Genomic DNA, 22,039 nt, shown 5'->3' with positions numbered 1-22,039 from the left:
ATTGAACACAAAGCCCAGCAGCATATTGGTCTTTTGTGTATAACTGGTGTAGTGATCCTTCATATAATAAAAAGCAGATATCTAGAAGTACTAAGTCAATGGCAACTGGACGTGCTGTATCAAAGGCTGGAGCAGCAGCCTTTGAAAGCGAAGGAAATGACTCTGCTCATAGCAGATGTGTTACTACAGGGCCTATTATGTTGCTCATTAAATACCCAACCTCTCAATAGGCCATTATTTCCCCAATAAAAAACAAACGTCGGCCTGCATACTTTCCCTTCTCCCCCCTCTGCTTAAGAGTTTAACTCTACCTCACAGACGGCAAAAAACCCTGACTAATATCCTGCATGTGATGCTTCTAAATAGGAAGCAGGCCACTGGATAGGGTGGGGTACAGGTGTGGCAGGAGCCAATGGATTTTATAGCCCTCCATCTCGTCTGAAAGTGTGCCAAGGACCTGCCTACATTACCCACCACTGCAGTGTTGGCCGCCAAGCGTTAACTTTACTCCCCCACCAATCTCTACACGCCTACTGGTTATATAGAGTCTTTGCTTGTTATGGCTTTATAGAGGGATTTCTGATATGCTTAGAGAATTGTTTGATGATTGGGATAATGATGCCATTTGGAGTGAGTTGTCTCAGCACTTTATTGCCAATGAACTCAGAAAAACAGACCAAGCCTGTACGCACACACACACACACGCACACAAAAATGCACAAAAATACACACATCTACCCTTGGATGATTGCTTGTGTTTCCCTCTGCCATTCAAAGCCATCTAAATCTGCTCACGTCAATCAGAATTACACCACATCTTCAGGTTTGTCACCGGGGGTACGTTCATCACCATGTCTCCCCTGCAGAACAGCCTTTTCATGCCCCAGCATAATGTCAGCGGGTGACATCCAGGCCTGATGTGATGTGGCATTCACAAAAGGTCACGTTAGGCATCTCCGCTCCATCTGCATCAGCAGAACTGGCAGCCGTCATATGGGTGCTGGCATCGGCCATTACCCAGGCCCTCAGGGGGACTTAGGGCTTTGAGGATTTGTAAGCGGGATTCTGATCTCTCTGTTTTAGTGGGGTGTGTGGTGCCCAGGACAATCGCCGTCAATGTCAATGCAAAACAAGAGAAATCTGCTTTTGACCATCAATCATTCAAAGGGAGAAGGAGGATGACAATGTGTTTCAGTTTGGTTTCGAGAAAGACCTTTATTATCTCATGATGCTCTCGATAGTGGAGATGGGGCAGAGGCAAATCACAGTGTTTGAATGAGTTATTTGCCCAAGGGAGCGAGTTTTTTTTTTTTTTTAAATCACGTGGAGATAAGAAATTTTATTCATGTATGTGTGTTTATGGTCATATGCATGATTCCTCTCATGATGAAATCGCGATATATAAAAAAATATGTGTTTTCCCATGTCTCTTTAATAGATTTTGCAGTTGGACAAAAAGCATGCATGTGACTTGATTATGAAAATAGCTTGGTCATGTCTAAAGTGGCATGAATAAATAAAACTAAACTGGTCTCTAACTGATGAGTTTTTTAAAAATATTACTAAAACTTATATTCAACCAAAGGCATGCTCCTTTTTTTGTGGGATCTGGAAAAAAAAAAGTGGCACCTGGACAGTCAGAAAGCGAGGTCCTGAACTGGTGAGACACAATCAGAGACACAGAGACAGTGAATCCATTTGGAGAAGGGCTGGTCACACTCAGTGCAACTCAGTGAGAGCGGGCCAATCCATCCGAGCCAGTTGCCTTAGTGAGAGAGGAGTTAACAAGCCACACAGGCAAGTTTTACAGCTCCTGTTGTGTGTCTAGACCCCCCAGGCTGAAGAGGGGCTGAGGTTGACTGATACTGACAGGGTTTATGTGGGCAGGGGTGGAGGGTAGTAAAGGGGTGGAGATGTGTAAAAAGGTGCACATGAACCAACAACTGTCACTGACGACAGCGCAGTGCAAGCATGGGACGGGGGGGGCTGTTGTGTGAGAAAGGTGGGACCTATCCAAAAAGTGAACCAATAAAACACCTGAAAATCAAATCCCATTGCTCTTATCGCGGCGCCATTCAGAGACGTTATCTGTGCAGGTAATGTGGTTATAAATTCAATTTCAGCCCCCAGATTTCATTGTTTACTGATGCCTGCATGTTCCGGGCGGCAGAGCGCAGAAAGCTCGGGAACGTTCAATGCGTGTCGGGAAAAGTCATTTAAGCTTCCACGAGGGGATGCAAAGAAGCCAAGGGGGATTGGGAGAGAGAAGGAGGGGCAGGCAGAAGAGCTGTTACACTCACAAGGACACCTGACTCTGATTTCTGTTTTCCATCCCATGTTTTATTTAGAAGCCATTTGGTCTTATTTGGTCCCTCATTATGGGGGCTCATAGCTCAACTGATGTCAGAGGACGACCTTTCCAGTGGATAGTCAAGCTTATGCCAGTAGTCATTTGGTGTTGGAGATGAGGCAAAGTGTTTGTCCGGTGTTTGGATGATAGGAAGGGTAGGATTTCATACACCACACTGCAGGAGGAGAAAAACTACTAACGTGTTTGCAATGTTTTGCATTAAAGAGCTGAGCTGCAATTGCCAGAAAATGTCTCTCTTTTTTTTTTTTTTTACTTTGAAGATGTGAAATTAGGTGCATCATAGCTACAAGCTCTCTCCTCATGATTGATGGCTTTCAGGAGTAAATCACCTCATCTACTAGGTAAAATCTTGATATAGTAGAGCTCCTCAGGCTCTCTGTTGGCTGCTTATGGCAGTAATCCATCAGTGGGGCCCAATGGGCCGAGCGGCCCACCAGGGTAATGTTCCTATTGACAGCCTATGATGTCAACACACTGACAGCAAGGGGCCATACCAACCTGTGTGTGTGTGTGTGTTCAACCTTATTTTACTCTCTCAATAGCACAAATAGCTCCAGTAAACACAAATAAACACACTCAGAGCCTTTTTCAGCTGAACGAATAACCTAGTGAATCTAATGAAGGATTCTACTTTCAGGCACTTCAATTTGTCGTGAATATTCTTCTGTGTTACAATACAGTCATAAATATTGTGTGTTTTTTTTACTTTTATAACTTTCAGCTGTCATACAGATAAAGTTTGGTGTCTCTGCAGATTAATGCGTCAGATTTCACATTTTTATTGGCATTAGGTTATCTTGGATTGTTAAATAGTCATTAGTGGAATAAGAAGAAGAATTTCAACAAACAGTCATAGGAACTTATGGTGTTCTTAAGTATCCAAGTAGACGTCTAGTTGCTGCTGTAAATTTTAATAGTTCTTGCTAACAGAAGTTAATAAATTCAACCACAGTTCCTGCTGAAATCCAGGTAGTTCTGATTGGATTGGATTGATTAGTTGTTGCTCACTATGTAACGTCTGCTTTGTGAAACAGACAAAATAGGCTTCATGTGGACTAAAAAAAGGTCCATTCAATATTTCTTACAGGCAAATGAGTAAAATAATCCAGTATGTGTCATATGTTCATCACCATGTGTACGTTGGCCCTCCTCAACCGTCAGCGTTGATAGGCTGAAGCAACTGCACTGATGTCTTTTTTATTGTTGTTTTTTTTACCAGGTTAAATGTTCAAGAGCTAATTCTCTTTCACAAGCATGGCCTGACAAGTCTCAGCCAAATTAGAAAAGTATGCTTTTTCAGGGATGAACTAACTAATGGTTTTGAAAAGGAAACAGTTCTTGTACTACTTGAAATCAATTTAACCTTACTTTTATTTCAGCAAAAATATTCTTCAAGCACTGCTGCGCTTATCAAACAAGACCAAAATGCACCCTTAAATCCCACGTTGATGTCTCACTGAATCGCCGTTGTCATGTTTGATCTCTTTCTGGCTTATCTTTTCACAATACATTTTTCTCATTATAGCGAAATATTTTTATGCCAATTGACAGGTTTATTATCTTACATAGGCTGCTGGAGCATCTTTTGTTTTCCTCTGTCTGAAATCATTTGCTCAGACTACAGCGTCCGGAAGGCCCTAGTCAGCAACACATCACACAAACATCACATTCTCAAGTTTTGTGCCAAACTTGTACCTTACATGATTACATGGAACAGAGAGCTTATCTATGATTTTTTTCCCCCCAGAATCACTCCTCAGCAGTAGCTTTTGCTTTATTAGATGGTTAAATAGATGGTTGAATAGAAAGGTCACAGCTGTTGCTTCTTGGTTAAGAAAATGCTGCATCATCTCTTCACAGCAGGCCTTAATGTTTCCTGTGGTATTCACATTAGCATCAAGATGTCATAAAAACTGTCCCTAAATTCTTGTTTCCCTCTCCCCGTCCAGGCAAAGTGAAGGGCCTTTATGACACTCAGTCGCCAGTGTGCCCAGTCTGCCAGGCCATCATGCGACCCGGCGAGCTCAAGGAACACATGGAGCAGGAGTTATCTAAACTCACTCAGCTACAGCTCAGGTATTCGTCTGTTGTCTGATTAAGCTACAGACACAAAACCTTTTTATTATAATTTTAAATCAGACAATTTCAGGCTTCATCTACAAATATCCTCATATAATTGTTAAGCATCACCTTTTTCCCTCCCGTGTCGAACCGTTCTTCAATTTCCTCTAAGCTCTCACTTCCATAATTTACATCCCAGGCTTTCTGCTTTGTTCAGGTCTCAGGAAATAACTAATTTTGACAGATCTTTTACTGAGACGCCCTCCCCTTTACTTTCCCCAGGTGATATCTCCTGTCTTCTCTGTCACCTGTGTGCGGTGTTTACAAGCTGCCTCATTGTTCTCTACATATTTCATATTACAGCCTCCGGCCTTGGGGCGACAACTCATACAGCAGGCGGTTAATGTCCTTCTAATGGCTGCTTTGAGCCCAACGCACACACACATACACACACTAAAATACAAATATGGTGACACGCACACACATTACCTGCTGCTTAGACCAGAAGAATGATTCCTCCAATAAAGACATTACACTCCAAATCTGCTTAACGACCGCTCCGTGGACAGTAATGGTTTCAAATTGAACTTTGCCCACGGGGACAATGTGCGGCCGCATGTTGGTGTATGTGTGCAGTCTAGTGTGTCTGTGTGGCAAACGCAAGGTGTAAAAGAGTAAAATGAGGTTATCTGTAGATTCAGATACAAATCCAGACATGATAAAAGCAAAGATTTTTTTTATGAAGGTGACATTTCAGAGACAATATTTGGCTTCTTCGTTTTAAAGGAGGCTGTACAGTTGACGCACACCGGTGTGGCTTCCTGCTTTTAGACCAGTATATATATATATATATATATTCATCTGTGTTATTGTTTGTCTTTTTCTTGTAGTTCCACTCAGGTGCAGCACGACCATCTCCTACGGACACCAAAGGTGAGCTTTGCTGTAATGACTTCATTATAGGCTCTTGTCCTGCCTTTTACTCCTTTAGTTTAAAAAAATGTTCCTCTTCTCTTCATTTTGTCCAGTCACTATCACTCTCTCTGCATATCAAGCGGGAGGGCGGCTCTCCCACCACACCTCCTCGACCGTCTGAGGAAGCCCACTCAGACCGATACCAGGTATGGGTTCAACTGGTTAGAAATCATTGTAAAGTTAGTTACTTGTTTTGACACAAACAATTTTTTTTCCATTTCATTTTTCATTCAGCTTTGTTTTGTGTGACTTTAAGACTCCACTAACCAAAAAGTCCAGTCCACTCTGATTTTATGATTAGGGCAAAAATGGCCGAATCAGATTATCAGGCAGCTACTGGTATGTTTTTTTTTTTTTTAATAATTCAGCCAAACCAGCAGTTAGGCAGGTATCATGCAAAGATGTTATATGGTTATATGATTTTCCCACAACTTAAGCATCTCAGGAATTTCCAGTACAGCGTATTCTTTTGAAGAAAATGACTTGCTTTGTTTAGGATTGTTGGCTCTCTAACTTAAAAATGTACAAAAAGCTCTACAACACATTAAAGGACAAGTAAAACAAAAAAGAAGCACAATGTAACCCTTTCTAAAAGTGTTCTCATTAAACTGTGAGGTTGCATCTAAAGAAATGTAGAAAAAGAAAAACGATCTTCCAGTAATGCATCATTATTCATAATTAACTAAATTAATTCTGTAGAAAGATCTTAAATCACTTAATGGTCCTCACACATTCCTACTTAAGCAGTTTCCTCTCAGTGTCAGAGCTTGTTCTGGTCTGTTCAGTGCATTAAATATTTTGGATAATTCCCATCATCATGAAAACTTTTGTCTTGCTACGACTCACCCGTGTTGGGATCTGGGGTTCATTGAACCCTGCATTCAACATTCAACATTTAATTTAAACAGGTTCATAAAGAGTCAGTTAAAACTCATGTTATCTGTCCTTTTAATACTTTTGACATAGAGGGCTTTACAAACTGTAAACTGTGCCTTTGCTGACAGATTAGCTATTTTTATTTCAGTCTCTACAAAGCCAGCCTATAGAAAAATGTATGCAAGACAGATATTAAGAAAACAGAATGTGTGAAAGAGGAAAAGAAGATACATAATTTTATTGCTAAAAATTATGTATCTACCAAATTCTACTTGGTCACTTTGTTTCCTTCTGAAATGAATGAATTTAAAGTTCCCATGATCCAAAAAATGACATGTTTTCCATTCTCTGTTTGCAGACGTTTCTCAGAGTCCGGGCTAACAGACACACAAGGTTAAATGGTGGGTTGATGCATGCATGGTGGTCTAAATGTTTTGTTTCATTGCTGGAGAGCCAGTTTGTCTCCAACAGTGACTACCTCAGTCTGTTATCTCTGCACTTTTGAGTGGCTTTAAGTTTAAAGGAGCTAAGGGTTTAAGATTTTTCTTTTTGTTCAAACTCATGCCCCCAGTCATGTGTTTTGTTTCAAAGCCCTTTTTTCACCAGTGGTTCAGATATTGCCCCATTTTTCCCACACCATCTCCACTGGCCTAGCGCCCACACGAGCAGAGGAGCTATTAACCTCTCAACTTTGACCTCTTGATATGTTAACAGTCGATGACCTCTGCTGGTGCAGGTGCTACGTCAAATCCAACCCATTGCGCCCACACAGCGCAGGAGCCCACCTAGACTGCACACAAGCTGGTAAGACATACAGAGAAGCTCTTTTTTTCTTCCCAACCATCATGTTTATCCTGAATCAAACTGACTTTAAAAACCTGATTTGTTTTTGCTTTTCTTGAACATGTACTGTAGTTTCTGGTAATATTGGTAAAAACTAGCTGAGACACACATGCAGATTCAGCTTTCTTTCTGCACTGTAACAATCTGTTCATGGACCACTTAGATCAGTAACTGATAGTCAGATATAATTGATATCTGATTAGCGTCATCTCCAGTATAAGTGTAATCTACCTCATAGCCCTGCCCTGAGTTAGCACAGTCTTTCAGGTTGACCCACATTAAAGCTTCTTTCAATCTCTTTTTATCCAGTCGTAATAAATATTTTATTAACTATCACTGTTCAGTCAAGACCACGCTACCTTAAAAAAAGTCCCTTTATTTGGTGAAATGTAGTTTTATTGCACAGTTATCATCCGTATTGAAATGCCAGGTCATTAAAAACACCTTTACTTGATGTTAAACGTACCCTGACATGACACTTCCTTTTACAGACTAGCAGCTGTAAATGTCATGAATAAAGAGTTGCTGCATTAATCTCTGCAGTGAAGCTGAGAATAAAGGATAAATAGCAGCCAAAGGGGATTTTTTTTTAAACCTTCTTGTTCCAAAACAAGTGCTTACAGATGGTGTTACACTGCTCAAAAAGCTTGTAAAAATTACCTATGAAACATCATCAGTTTATAATTGGTCAGTAATTAGTTCCTTATTTTAAAATGTTTACTATAAATAAAGTTGTGCTTTTTACTGTGTACGTAGATATAAAGTTACACTTGTCCGTGGGGTGATTATTGATCAGGCATGACACCGAGGAACTATGTAGCATCCTGACAGTAACCCACACACACCTCTTGTTATAATGTCCATGGAGATGCTCCAGATCTTAGCTGACTCCTAAGTCCGCTGCTGCTGTCGAGGTCTGTTAGCCTTTATTAGGCCTCATAGCAGGACGGCTTAATGAGCTTCTAAGTGCACGTCAGGGACGAAAAAGAAAGAAGTGGGGAGGAAGTGCCTCTCTGCTGATTAATTAACCACACTTTCTCTTTCTCTTTTTGATGAGCTCTTCCTCATCTATGACCATCTCTTTAACCCTCATTATGTTTGCTGGGTTGGCGGCACGAAGGTCATGGCCACCAGTTCTCTCTCTCTCTCTCTCTCTGTGCCCCCCGACTTTCCGCTGTCTCAGGACTCACTGTCATCTAGCTGGAATTAGAGGGTCCTAAAACTTAATGTCCCCTCATGCGATCTGCAGTTGGTCGGGTCACAGTGAGAGAGGAGGTGCAGTTTGTGTTCTGCCATGTTAACTTTTATATTTCTACTGAAACTGTGGGAGGACGGTGACATGACAGGATGAGGATGGGAGATATGATTTGCACCAAAATCTGAGAAAACCTGCAGGAAAATCGGTGCAGCAGTTAATCCAAAAGCGTCTACACAGAAATTCAGCACATTTGTGAAATTATTTGCTTTTTCAGTGTTGCATCAATAGTTTGAATTTTTGTTAAATCACCATGCTTCCTTAAACCTGGCAAACAGACATGATCATATGTGTTCTTTTAAGTTTTAACCCACATGTTATTTTCACGGTTGGCTCAGAGAATGCTAAAAAAAAAAATCATCTTTCAGTAGTAGTAGGCAAACAACTGTGTTTGTGGAAACTATTACTTTATTATAAGGTGATTATGGTTTTTTTCTACTGCTTTCAACTTTTCTTCTCTAAAATTTACAAAAATAAATTTGTACATTTTTTCCACATTAAATTGAGAACATTTGCTAATCTTTACTTGCGGATACATATTGACAATATGAAATGCGATTTCATATTGGTGAGGTAAGGTTTTGATTTTTGTAAACAAATTTACATATAGCCTTTGTTAACTTACATCAAATACTTTCTGCTTCGTGGTATTCTGCTTATTTTTGAGTTATATAAATAAAAACCACTGGGGTTCATGAAGTTGTAGCAGTCTGTTTGCAAAATTTGGTGACAAAGGATGGAAGTGGCAGCGAATCATTCATTGTGTTAAAGCACTGCTATAAATGTGCAGTCCATGTTAACATTCTCTTAAATGGTTTTACATGTTTGTTTTTATTAATGCTTCTAAAATGTATAACACATGCTGTTATTTTTTTTCATTTGTATTTTTAGAGCTTGTTTTCTGTTACTTAAAATCTACATATTTTGATAAACGAAAAAATAAATTAATTAATAAATACATGAAACCTTAAATTCTTAAAGGGATTCAGTAAACCTAAATTTAAAAAGGTTGATTTTTTTTTTAAATTTTATTTACATACACAAACTATATTAATATTATTTGGTTCAGCTTGTAATAAAATGAATGTACATCACCTTTGAATACATACTAAAACAAATGTGGCGCGACTTTTGTAATATTGTTGTTTGAACTTGACTACAACTTCCGCAGCCCGCCACTAAAACTTAAACAATAAAAGACATGTCATGTAATTAATACTTTATTAACAAAAGAGCAAATTTCTAGAAATGAAAACTAGAAATAAGTTAAATGTAATCAGCCCACCAGTGACGCCTGCCTTCATGCTTACACTATAACCATCTTATCGCTTCTTTGTCTTCTTGTTTCCAGTCAGGATTGGAAAGCAGAAGAGGAGGAAACCAGAGGAAGGACAGGTATGCCCTCTATGTTTCTTTACTTTTATTGTTTGAACGTATTTGTTTTCTTGACATTTTTACTGTAATTAGAGATGAATGTATGTAACATGCAGCAGGCTCCTCTCAGGTTGAGAGAATGTCAGTGGTCTAAACATTGAGGCATTGTTGACTGGCTTTGTTCACGTGGCATCAGGATCACTGTCAGCTTGCTGTGTATCCATGTGAAAACACCAGCGGCGTTGGTTCACAGCTATAAAGACACAGAAGCAGATATGTAGCTGCAGGCTGTAGGAGACATATGGGCATATTCATCCGGATAGTAATGTCTTATTACGTGTGTGTGTGTGTGTGTGTGTGTGTGTGTGTGTGTGTGTGTGTGTGTGTGTGTGTGTGTGTGTGTGTGTTGCATTTTTAGGAGGGTTCAGCAGACTTGGTGGCATTGGAAGATGAGTGGAACGAGAGAAGGAGGATACAGCTGCCGTCTATAGGTTTTAAAGGTAAGCAAAACCTTGTGTGTGTCTGTGTGTGTGTGTGTGTGAGTGTATGTGCCACTGAGGTACCCATGTGTATGATCTTGTTCAGTGGAGGATAAATAATGTGACTGAGTGGCAGTTGAAAAACCACTGAACTTTTCAGTCCAGATTACAGCAGAGCAGGATGCCTCGAAGGTGTGCTTAAAAGTAACGGTTTCCTTTACCAGATGCTCTGACCGGCAAACTTGTTACAAACTGAGTGACAGAAACAAACAGAAGAGTTGAGAGATGACAGATGTAAGACAGACAGACCTTCTTTTTTTTTTTACTTTTTGCACGAAGATTTCAGTTTATGAAATTCTTTCATCAGGTGCGATGTTGGTAAGTGCGACTTCTAATGAGTGTCGAGACAGCGATGCAGACTTGGATGTGGACGGAGATGATACTCTGGAGTACGGCAGAGCACAGTATCCTTTTCAGTGTGAAAGGGGGATTTTATTGGGTATTCCATTTAAAGAAATGAGAATGATCAGATATAAAAACTTAAAATGAAGTTTTAAGTTGTAGAGGTTCTGAGTGACTTTTATTGTGAAGGAATTCCTCCGTTTCATATTTAGTGTTTGTGAGGGGACAGAAGCTTCAGTTCCTAAAATTATCAATAGGTGTTTTTTTTCTGTTTTAATGGTTGACAGCAGCTGAGATAGTTTTTAAATCACTGGAAAATAGTCTTGCATAAACCAGGTAAATACACTGGTTGAGACTTCCACCTGATAAACACAACAAACAACATCAAAACTGTGTGGCTAAACCAAATACTATGAAATCTACTGTCAAGGGACACAAGTCTAAAGTCTGACCATTTCAATATTCTGACCTTTTGACCAAAGTACAATCTGAAAAACTATAAATGACAAGTCTGGTGTTTTCTAAAATGTTTTCAAGCCCGCAGGTTTAATAAGTTTGTGGCAACAAAAACCAAATGAAAATCAAACAAAACAAAAAAAAAGAACAAAATCAGAATAAATGATATTGCCGGGAACACTTCAAAAGTGCTTTTTTTATTTTTTATTTTTTATTTTTTTACTGTTATGTGTTGCTCCTGATACCATGACAAGTTCCTTGCACTGTAAAATGTTCTTTATCATACTTTGCTTTACCTTCCGTTTTGTCATAGAAAAACAATTTGACACATTTTTATACAAAACGGCTTAACAACATTTTCAACTATCCCTTTTTTTTATACAGACTGTCTTAAAAATAGTAATTTAATCTGAAAGTTGGTTTGACAAACATTTTGGTTATTGTTAGATTTGTTTTTTTTTCTTGACTTTAGTTTGCAGATACACTGAGACAGATGTCATTCCCTGTTCAGGGGAAAGTTCCAAGGAAACAGCAGTGAAGTATGTAATTAAACTTCCTTTCATGAATACCTTTTTCTGTAAATTATATGATTTTTAAATGTGTGTTTTTTTTGCATTTCAGCAGAATGTTACTAGGTTCCAGAGTCAGCATGGACTTTCCCAAATGGTCAAACGATGGTGAGTCAAAGGCGACTGAAAAATGTCTTTTTCTTTACAAATGCATCAGAACTCATTTTAGACGAGCATTTTTGAGTTGTGTTGCTTCCTGAACTTTTCATCACGTAGTCGTGTATCTGTTTTTTTTGTTTGTGATTCTCAGGGAGTCCCTCTACAAGCAGTGGAGAGAAACAGGACGGCAGCATAGCTGGTCTCCCTAAAACCTGCAAAAACACGGAGATAGAGACGTAAGCTTAAGATTTAATACGATCTGCCTATATGTCTCCTGATGATTAACAATACTTGTTGGGATGTTTTCAGTTTTTTCTAAAAGGTGAAATTAAAAGATCTAGTTTTTTAATAAGGAAATAGATAGAGGGTGTCTCATCCCATCATGTACTGGTTGACAGGATAAGTGGAAACATTTTCAGGTGTGAATCAGCCAATCAGAACTGGAGAAGTGTAAAGTCCCTTTCTGCAAAGTGTGTTTTAGTGGCTTGCCGTTCTTTCGGATCAGACTGCCTGCCTTGCTCCATCCTGATATAAACACTATATCAACGTGATGATATCATCAATCAAGGTCGTCGCCAGCGATACCAGCATGTACACACGTTTCATCGCGCTTAATGCATTGTGTCCCGTTTGCCAGCTTTACAGTATGTTTGCGCATATAGTCTCGGCTATAATTGTGCATGCTTGTCTGTGTGTGCGTCACTTTCTGTTAGGACCCTGACACCCCACAATTCACCTCCCGCCTTCTGCCTATGATAAATGAGACAGCCAATGCCGGCAATGTGATTGCTGCTAAATTTCATGCTCAGTGTCCATGTTGGCCAGCGAATAATTTAATCTGTCTTCGATTTATAAATGACTCTCCAGTGTCTGCCCCACTCACGTGCCTTCCCTCTGCTTTCCTGTTAACGTGCATGTGTGTGTGTGTGTGTGTGTGTGTGTGTGTGTGTTCAGGCTCTCGGAGGACTCAACGCTGACAACACTGGATGCACTTAAAGCTCGGATACGAGATTTGGAGAAACAGCTGTCTAAAGGAGACAGATTTAAATGCCTCATCTGCATGGTGAGTGCGAAGGCAAATTAAATCAATAGAGCAGAAAGAGAGAAAGGAGCGATAACAGCGCAGTAATGCAGAAACTGATGATATAACTGCAGGGGCCTTCACTGTTTTTGGCAATAAATCAATATTATTGGTCATGGTCTTTGACCGAAACATAAACATGGTATAATATTTATATGATCCGTTGGTTTAGATTTATGTGTTCTGTATTTTGATTAAAATGTAAAAACTTTTCAGGAAATAGTTGTAATAGTTGTAGTAGTGTGTAAAACTAAACTTAGCTCCAGGCTTACAGTGGGACTGTGTAACACACAATCTGATGAAACACAAAAGCAATATCAAAATAAAAACTATTTAAACACCACTAACAAGAAAACTAGAAGTAGACTCTCTCAAAAAATGACATTTTAAAAGGTGAAAGCACAAAATTTCACCAAAACATAAAGTTGTATTTTATTTTTACTATTTTATGCTGTTTAATATACTATTTAGTTCTGATATAAATATTCTGCGCCTGAGGTCCAGACCCAAAAATAACTTTGTAAGATATTGAGTTAGTAGTGTGTATATTTCACCAGTTATTTGATCTATAAAACATGACGATTTAAAAAAAAAAAAAAAAAAAATATTTATTATTTATGAAGGCCTCACAGTATCTGCATAGTAATTAAACAAAACCAATTTTTAAAGGTGAACATATAAGTTTCTTTATTTTCTTACATTTTGCATGTGGATGGGTGTAAAAAGTATAGTTTAATTATTACACAACACTACTTCAGCAGTATCTTTCTGCTCCCCCACATCTTAATGGAAACAATGAGACTGTCCAGTCTTTACATTTATACAGTCCAGTCCGTACTTATAAGCAATCACAGTGGATGAAAGTGCTGAACAAAAGAATAAATATACAGGATGAAAAATGGTCAAAATAATAAAAAAAAAATAGAAAGAAAAGAAGGTATATAAAATCAGATTAAGCCATCCTCCTAAAACAGCTGAAAGAAAGCAGTTTGATTTTAAAAAGATTTAAAAATGTATCTGACAGCTTTCGTCTTTTCGTAGTTTTAATGGGGAATTTTGCACACAAAAACTATTTAAGCAACTTATGACATTTTTTAGTTCACACATATATAAAAAGCTGATTACATTTACACATTACAAACTTTTTAATCCGCACAGACTAAATCAATCAATGTATGGAAAGAAAATCAACAAATAATCCATAATAGAGGTTATTATTAGTTGCATTGGGATGCAAAGTGGCTTGAAGTGAACTTTCATTTTAGTAAAATCAGCTGTGACAGTGTATCCATATAACAGATACAGTCATCCTCACATTTATTCTTACCCTGCATCAAAGAAGGAAATAGCAGGTTTCACCAATATATGTAGAAATTAACAGAAGTAATAATGAATAAAAATGTAAAAGCAAGACTTTATATATATATATATATATATATATATATATATATATATATATATATATATATATATATATATATATATATATATATGTATGTATGTATATATATATATATATATATATATATATATATATATATATATATATATATATATATATATATATGTATGTATATATATATATATATATATATATATATATATATATATATATATATATATATATATATATATGTATGTATATATATATATATATATATATATATATATATATATATATATATATATATATATATATATATATATATATATATATATATATATATATATATATGTATATATGTTCTTTTCTTTTTTTTACACTATTCGTAAACTGATATATTAGAGAATATCACTGCAGTCGAGTGTTTCCTGTAACTCGTTCAGACTTCTGTACCTGTTGACAGATATTTTGTCCCATTGCTCATCAGCAAAGTGTGATTTGTCTGGGACAGTTTGGTGTGTTTTTTCTTTTTTTTTTTTTTTTTTTTTCATGAGGGATATTTTTTTTTTAACTCAATTAAATTGAAACTTAGGTTACTTGGTATTGTAAATTGACTTTGAGTGAGTTTGAGCATGAATGGTTGTTTGTCCCACTGTGATGGACTGGTGACCAGAGTGTACCCCGCCTCTCGTCCAATTGTTGCAGGAAAAAGCTCCAGGTTTCCTGTAAACCCTAAATTGGACTAAGTGGTTAAGAAAATGAATGAGTGAATAGATTAAAATCAAAAGCAATGTCTTATTTCACTAAATTATAATATAGCAAAATCTTATTTATCATTACTTTTTTCATTTTCCATCTATTTGAGTGACTATTGGGCAGTTTGCATTTTCTTTAGTGCAAGACTGTGAATAAATTTAGGACTGTATCTCGTATCACAGTATGTTACAGTGTAACAGAGTTTATGACATACATCATAATATTTCCTTTACCACTTCATTTAACTGAATGAATAATCTGATGAATAATAAACAAATTCATATAAAGATATTTATTTTATTCTGTTGCCTGATACATCATATTTCTGGATGATTCATAAAGTTTGGCCTAACTTAGAGAATAAAGAGTTACTGGGATAATGTGACAATTTAACATTTCTATCTGTTAAAACTGTAAAAAAAGACAAATTAAACATCACAAACTGAACAAACTAGAGAGACCGTAACAGTTTAAGAGGTTAATAAACATGTAAAAGTGGTACATCTTGCTGTATTTTTAGTTTCACGTGGCCATCTAGTGGCGGACTTTTGAACTGCAGCTCAGTTGCCTCAGCATAACTGTATGGTGTCTGTCTGCTTCTTTCTGTAGGACATGTACACAACACCGCTCACCTCCATCCAGTGCTGGCATGTCCACTGTGAGGAGTGTTGGCTGCGAACGCTGGTAAACCATTTCATGCATGTAGATTCACACACAAAAAACATAAATATCCAAATCAAATTCAGCTAAAGGATTTTTTTTTTTTCAGGGAGCAAAGAAGTTGTGTCCGCAGTGCAACACGATCACTTCACCTGGAGACCTGAGGCGCGTTTATCTGTAACTCAGCCGCTTGTGTTGGGAGTGGAGGGATTTCTTGTTTCAGCTAATCGGGGTTGGACCTGTGTGCAGCTGGTCTGTCACACACTCTCATCTTACCCACCCTCCTCCTCCTCAGGTGTCCTTGGTTCATCCAGTTTGACAGCGTTTTCCGTAACATCCTCTAACCTTTGACAAGTCTTAGAGCAGCGAGCACAACCTTTAAACTGTAAAAGATCTGTTTCTGTTGCAGCATTGACTAAAAGCTCAGGCACTGAAAAACTAGGAAAAAAATGTTTTGGGAAAAATATTTATCAATTTTTTAACCTTTTGTCTGTTTTATGGGGTTGGGGGGGGGGGGGGGGGGGCAGATTGTCGAATTCAAATAAACTGCAGAGCACATGTACATAGTTTTGTGTATGTATGTATGAAGTGATGTGTGTATATGATGTTGACTAACAAAAACTTGGGTGTGTTTACTGTACAAAGTTTGTCTTTGTTTACATCTTTTCCTATTTGTTTAGCTGCTTTAGGTTGGAAAGATGAACACTAATCTCACCTCTGTCAGGATCACTATGTCTTTGATGCGCTTCTCTGAATTGCACCATTAAATCTACTTTTATCAACATTAGTACAATAAATGTGTGTCTAAAAGTTGTTTAAGATTTTTTTCCACCTGTTGACAATGAAGATTGTGGGCATGAACAGTGAGCAGGCAATTCTCTACCAGTTAGTCTTGTTGACAGGCTTGTTAGGATGACTTGAGGTGATGTATTTGCCTTTTAAGAAGTGGGTCGTGTGAGGATTAGTCAGGCACAGCCCATCACAGCTCATCTGGAGGGGAGGGATACTAAACCCTGCTATTCTGAGACTTTACTGTGAGACCACTCAGGTCACAACATTACAAGGGTCAAACAAAGGAAGCACTTCAAGAGGCCAACAATATATATATATATATATATATATATATATATATATATATATATATATATATAGATAGATATATATATAGATAGATATAGATATACATATACATATATATATATATTTCTCAAAAAGATCACAAGGCTGTAAACAGGTTGTAGATGGGCTTCCTGATCTAAATGTTTATCTGTGTGTGTGAGAGAAAAGAGCAGGAAAATCTTCCTGGATGGGTAAAAAATACAAAATATTTTACAACTATAGGGTTAGTTACACAGAGATTTGTGCTTCCTCAGCAGGCCTTTCAGGTCTGTACAGAGGAAAATACACCCAATCATAATTTGCTTATGAAAATCATCTGACGTAGTGCTAGGAAAAACAAGCAGACACACACACGTGTGATTGGTTGATGAGCTGAAGGGAGGTGGCGTTAATTCAGAGTGACACTTGGCCGCTTTGGTGAATCTGTGTGACACACACACATATGTGCACTTCACCTGGCTGAGGAATCATCTGCTACTGAACGTCATTCCAGCACGGACAACACAGGTAAGGTGGGATTTTTCACTAACTGCAAACCAGGAATAAAGCAGAAGAATCATTTGTGAAAGAGAATATTGAAAATACAGCTGCACATTGATTAGAAAGCAGTTCTTTTGGTGGCCTGGACCATAAGTGTCAGTAATACCTCTTCTAGAAGCTTAATACACATAACATATTTAAATTTGTAGTATAATTTGCATCATGCGAGTGGATTATTGTTGTGATAACGTAAAGCTTTTTCATGTAATCTTTTAACCGTGAGCAACTTTTCTTACTTTCACATTTATCATCCTTATTTTCACCTCTAAATAATCTATAACGACACTGAGTGTAACTACAGCTGACAATATTTAGTAAACTTGAAAATGTCGATATTTAGGAGTATCTTATAATGTCTGACTGAACCATGAGTCACTTTATAGCCATTTTATTTGATTGGCCCAGACTGTCCTAAGTAAGTGTGTTAAGTGCTTCGTTGTCCCATAAACATTATTTTCTCGTCTGCACAGCCGGTAAATGGGTCACCTGTCCTAGACCCTGTGTGCTGCCTGGCCCAGATCCAATTAATCCTGCTGACTGACCCGTCATGACTTCATTAACAGGCATTTTGAACATTAACCTCAGGAGCCTCTGGCTGTCTGACAAGTCAGCAATTAGGACATCTTTTAATAGTTTAATTAAAGAGAAAAGGCTCAGTGTCAACTAATTATTAACGGGGATTAAAACTGCAATAATATAAAAGCAACAGCTTGTTTTCAACCTCTTGTGTGTGTGTACTTGTGCGCGTATGTGTATGGAAGGGGGGGTATTGAAGCACCTCCTTCCGACACTGTAGTGGATCAAAGGATTAGCCTTGCTGGACCACGGGCCAGCTCACAGGATTGTTTGTGAGCTCCAGCACTGAAGTAGCGCACTAACAAACCAAAACAGTGATCATCTGTAACTTACACTAAAAGTGTCTTTCACTTCCAGCTAAGTACAGTCTAATTCTCATCTGTTTCTGGTACAATCCCAAACTACGCCTCAGAACAATGTCCGGACCGAGGCCTGTGGTGCTGAGCGGCCCCTCTGGAGCAGGGAAGAGCACTCTGTTGAAGAAGCTGATGAAGGATCATGAGGGAGTCTTTGGATTCAGTGTGTCACGTATGTTTGTGTGGTGATTGGCTTCCATAATATCATCTTGGTCTGAGGAGGAACAAGGACACTGTCTAAGTCTACACAGGCCAGCAGATTTTACATCCCACTAACAGACTTTACCATTTCCTGTTGATGCATTTGTGCTTGTCTAGTTTTTAATGATGTAATCCTTTTCTCAGACACAACAAGAAACCCTCGACCAGGAGAGGAAGATGGCAAAGGTAAAGTAGGTCTGGCATAAGGCTGATTTGTTGGTGATGTCTTTTAGTATCAACACAAGTGAGTAGTTTATGTTTTAGCACCTTGACACTATGATGCACTACACAACAGAGCTTGACTTGGATTCTAGCCTGCACAACTTTGATAAAATAATAAAAAAGCATTTCTTTAAAGTATGAAATACAGATGTTTTTCACCACATTTCCCAGCCTCCCCTACCTGCTCAGTCCAGAAAAAATGCCACAACACTTCTTACTCCCAAGTGAACTGCACAAATGGCTTTGTCACCCTGTTTAGCTCCCTTCATCTAAAGGGATAAACCTCTTTGTGTGCCTTTTTTGCTCTCTCCATAGGGCTGAACAGTCTCCCCATGCTTCTGGGGGCTACTTTACTGCCCGTAGCAGGTGTCTTTTCCTCTGAAGACTTAGAAACCTCATTTTCCTGTCCAAATGAATCAGAAACCACAGATAAAGGTGATCTCAACTGTGATTCCAGATCACAGTTTTTAAGCCCGAGGGATGGGGGTTACTTTCATCATCCTGGCATTTCCACAACAGAAAGAAGTCATGTATCAAACAAAAAGCAAAGGAAAAAAAAGAAACAAATGCACAAAAAAATACATCAGGAATCAAGATCAGACAGTCTACACTTTGGAGTAAAAAGCTTTTGAAAATAGCCCCCTGTGATGCCTCTGTAGTGATTCCCATTTCCAGCATCCCGTAAAAACCGTTTCATTTCCCATTGTGGCTGATAGAGCATTGATGATTTACATCCAATTTTTAGCAACTCTCAATCAAGAATAAAACATTTACATTACATACATTATTTTTCTGCACACTGGCATCATCTGTTCTTTTTAAACACTTCTGCCATCTCACCAATTCATTTTAATTTTTTTTTTTTCGTTTAGTTAAGGCCTGGATAATTGCTTTGCAAATTTCTTTGCTCATATTGGGCCATAATGAGGTTTTGAGGTTGTTGTTGTGTGTGTTGTTCAGTATGTCTCTTGCTCTGTTTGTTTACAGCTCGGTCACTTTCCTTTGAGAGTGTTGCTTCAGTTCAGTTCAGACTCCTTCATGCTCTCATGGAGGATTGTAAATGGATTGTATCTGGCCAATAGTGGTAGAAGTAGTAACATGTTTGCTTCTGAAACTGCTGTTTTAGATCCCCTGAAGTTTTGATGTTTGGAAGATTTAGGCCTAAGGACCGGGTATGGACATTATAATATGTTCTGTAACATATTTCACACACAAGAAAATCATTATTTTTTATCTTTGCATGTGCTTACCATACAGAAAGCATGCTTTAATTCTTCAAAAGCCAGTTGCATAGAAAATACATCAGTAATGAAAACTATGCCTAATAGATAGAAATCCCGTGCACTAAGCTGTTGGCATCAAAGTTGACCTTTGGGCCTCAAATATATGGCTGTAATCTGTGTGATTTGGATTTGTGATTTTCATTTTATTGAATAAATACATAAATTTTATTTTATTTTATTTTATTTTATTTTATTTTATTTTATTTTATTTTATTTTATTTTATTTTATTCCATGACAGAGCTAGAATAATTTCTCATGTTGTCTGTTATAGACTACCACTTCACAAAGAGAGAAGCCATGCAAGAGGGCATTGACAACGGAGAGTTCATTGAAAATGCTGAGTTTTCTGGCAACATGTATGGGACAAGGTAAAATAAGCAAATATCTGATATGCTTACATACTAACATACATTACCATTTTTATTGCACAAATTTATATCTATGGAAAATAATAATAATTAACAAGGTGAAGTAGTTGTGTTTAATTTCATAAGTCTTTTTCTGTAACATGTGACAACAAATGTGCATCAGGGATGTTAGTAAACTCTATTCAAAAGACATTTAGGCTCTGTCCTTGGGCTTTGTTCGAAGGATCTAGCGGATATATATAATGATCTGGTGACAGATGGAGCTTTAACCAATAAGTCAAAAAGAGCGGTGCATCAGCTTACCACCTCATGTGTCACGTTTAATCTCTGCTTCTTATTCTGAAGATAACACTCAGTCACTGAGTCTGAGCAGCTTGGATCAATGCAGCGATCCTCTTACCTCAGTCACTGCATGTGAAAAGCAAATATTACACAATTACTCATACAGTACTTCAACCCTATAATGCCCTTTCTGGTCTTTGCTGCTTTGTATCTCTCTTATCTTATTCATTTATTTTTAATTTAGTAAGGCCGCTGTGGAGGATGTGCAAGCCAAGAACCTGATCTGCATCCTTGATGTGGACATCCAGGGGGTGAAGAGGATTAAAGAGACTGACTTGAACCCTATCTACATCTCAATCCAGCCTCCATCCATGGAGATCCTGGTAAGCTTTTACATAAAATGTCACATGCTGAAAATATATGACAATAACACTGTTTATGGCTTGGATCAGTATAAAAAATGTTTTTAAAACAACAATTCCTGAAAATAATAATCAGGATGATTATTTGCAGGAATTAAATAATTTAATAACATTATTATTATTATTATTATTATTATTATTATTATTATTATTATTAACAACAATAATAACAATAATGATAATAATAATAATAAATGAAGAACTCTTTACGTTCTGGTTTCTTTCTCAGGAAAAACGACTGAGAGACAGACAGACAGAAACCGAGGAGAGTTTACAGAAACGTCTGGAAGCAGCGCGCATCGACATGGAGCTCAGTAAGTTTCTCTGCCACTCTGGTAAAACCCACTTTTACAGTAAAAACAACCACTGAAGTGATATTGTAATTTCTAGGTAAAGAGCCTGGAGTGTTTGATGTTGTTATCATCAATGATGACTTAGATAAGGCCTATGAGGAGCTGAAAGAAATGCTGAATGAAGTAAGTAAAACCGTAACATCTACTGGCTTACCTTCCTATTTGCATTATTTTGGACAAGATTAAGTTTCTTCTCCCTCTGCAGGAAATCAAGAAAGTTCAGGAGGCCAAGTAATGAGGAAATAATTATCCTGTTCTTCTACTGCTGGGCTGAAGAATAAACACTTGTGGCCCTGACCTCAATAACTATCAGTGACTAAAAGTGGAAATGAAACAGGCTGTGGTCTGGAGGAAAGTCTTTTCTTTGCTCTGCATGTACTGGACTGTTTTTATGCAGAAACAGACACGAAGGACTCTGGATGGAAATGTGTTTGCTTTTTTGGGATTGGTGTTAGCTTTAGTACATTTAGAAACAAATATCTAGCCATAATTCATCCTTCAAAACTATATACATTTGTCATTTTGCTCAGCTTTAAAAGACAATCAGCTGAAGAACTGCCAAATTCAGCGCCGCATTTGGTCTTTCAGTTTTGGCGCTGATCTGCTCTACGTGGAGTGCTGAGCAGGCAGTCAGTGTTCAGAACACAGTTACACTGTCGTTTCTTTGATTGATGT

The 22,039-nt window shown here is 37.8% G+C and overlaps 2 protein-coding genes across 2 annotated transcripts in view; both read left to right on the top strand.

The window, feature by feature from the left end:
- Window positions 1-15,822, top strand: part of rnf220b (ring finger protein 220b) — a gene marked incomplete at both ends in the record, with an annotated part of 29,171 nt that extends 13,349 nt beyond the window's left edge. The window contains 14 exons of the mRNA XM_079245099.1: window positions 4,321-4,447; window positions 5,323-5,365; window positions 5,461-5,553; window positions 6,642-6,684; window positions 6,998-7,087; window positions 9,733-9,776; window positions 10,174-10,255; window positions 10,602-10,698; window positions 11,572-11,631; window positions 11,714-11,769; window positions 11,912-11,996; window positions 12,715-12,823; window positions 15,591-15,665; window positions 15,751-15,822. Coding sequence (XP_079101225.1) covers window positions 4,321-4,447; window positions 5,323-5,365; window positions 5,461-5,553; window positions 6,642-6,684; window positions 6,998-7,087; window positions 9,733-9,776; window positions 10,174-10,255; window positions 10,602-10,698; window positions 11,572-11,631; window positions 11,714-11,769; window positions 11,912-11,996; window positions 12,715-12,823; window positions 15,591-15,665; window positions 15,751-15,822 — 1,076 coding nt within the window. The remainder of the gene's footprint in view (window positions 1-4,320; window positions 4,448-5,322; window positions 5,366-5,460; window positions 5,554-6,641; window positions 6,685-6,997; window positions 7,088-9,732; window positions 9,777-10,173; window positions 10,256-10,601; window positions 10,699-11,571; window positions 11,632-11,713; window positions 11,770-11,911; window positions 11,997-12,714; window positions 12,824-15,590; window positions 15,666-15,750) is intronic.
- A 2,470-nt stretch (window positions 15,823-18,292) lies between these two features.
- On the top strand, window positions 18,293-21,599 carry guk1b (guanylate kinase 1b; the record flags this gene model as incomplete). The annotated part of the gene is made up of 8 exons (XM_079245101.1): window positions 18,293-18,404; window positions 18,578-18,619; window positions 18,971-19,090; window positions 20,211-20,307; window positions 20,834-20,972; window positions 21,241-21,325; window positions 21,402-21,487; window positions 21,570-21,599. 8 exons carry the CDS (start codon window positions 18,293-18,295, stop codon window positions 21,597-21,599), a joined length of 711 nt encoding a protein of 236 aa, XP_079101227.1.
- Window positions 21,600-22,039: the final 440 nt, after the last annotated feature.

This window comes from Telmatherina bonti (genome assembly GCF_933228915.1).
Source record: "Telmatherina bonti genome assembly, chromosome: 8".
NCBI lineage: Eukaryota > Metazoa > Chordata > Actinopteri > Atheriniformes > Telmatherinidae > Telmatherina > Telmatherina bonti.
This window is presented reverse-complemented; position numbering and strand designations above follow the sequence as displayed.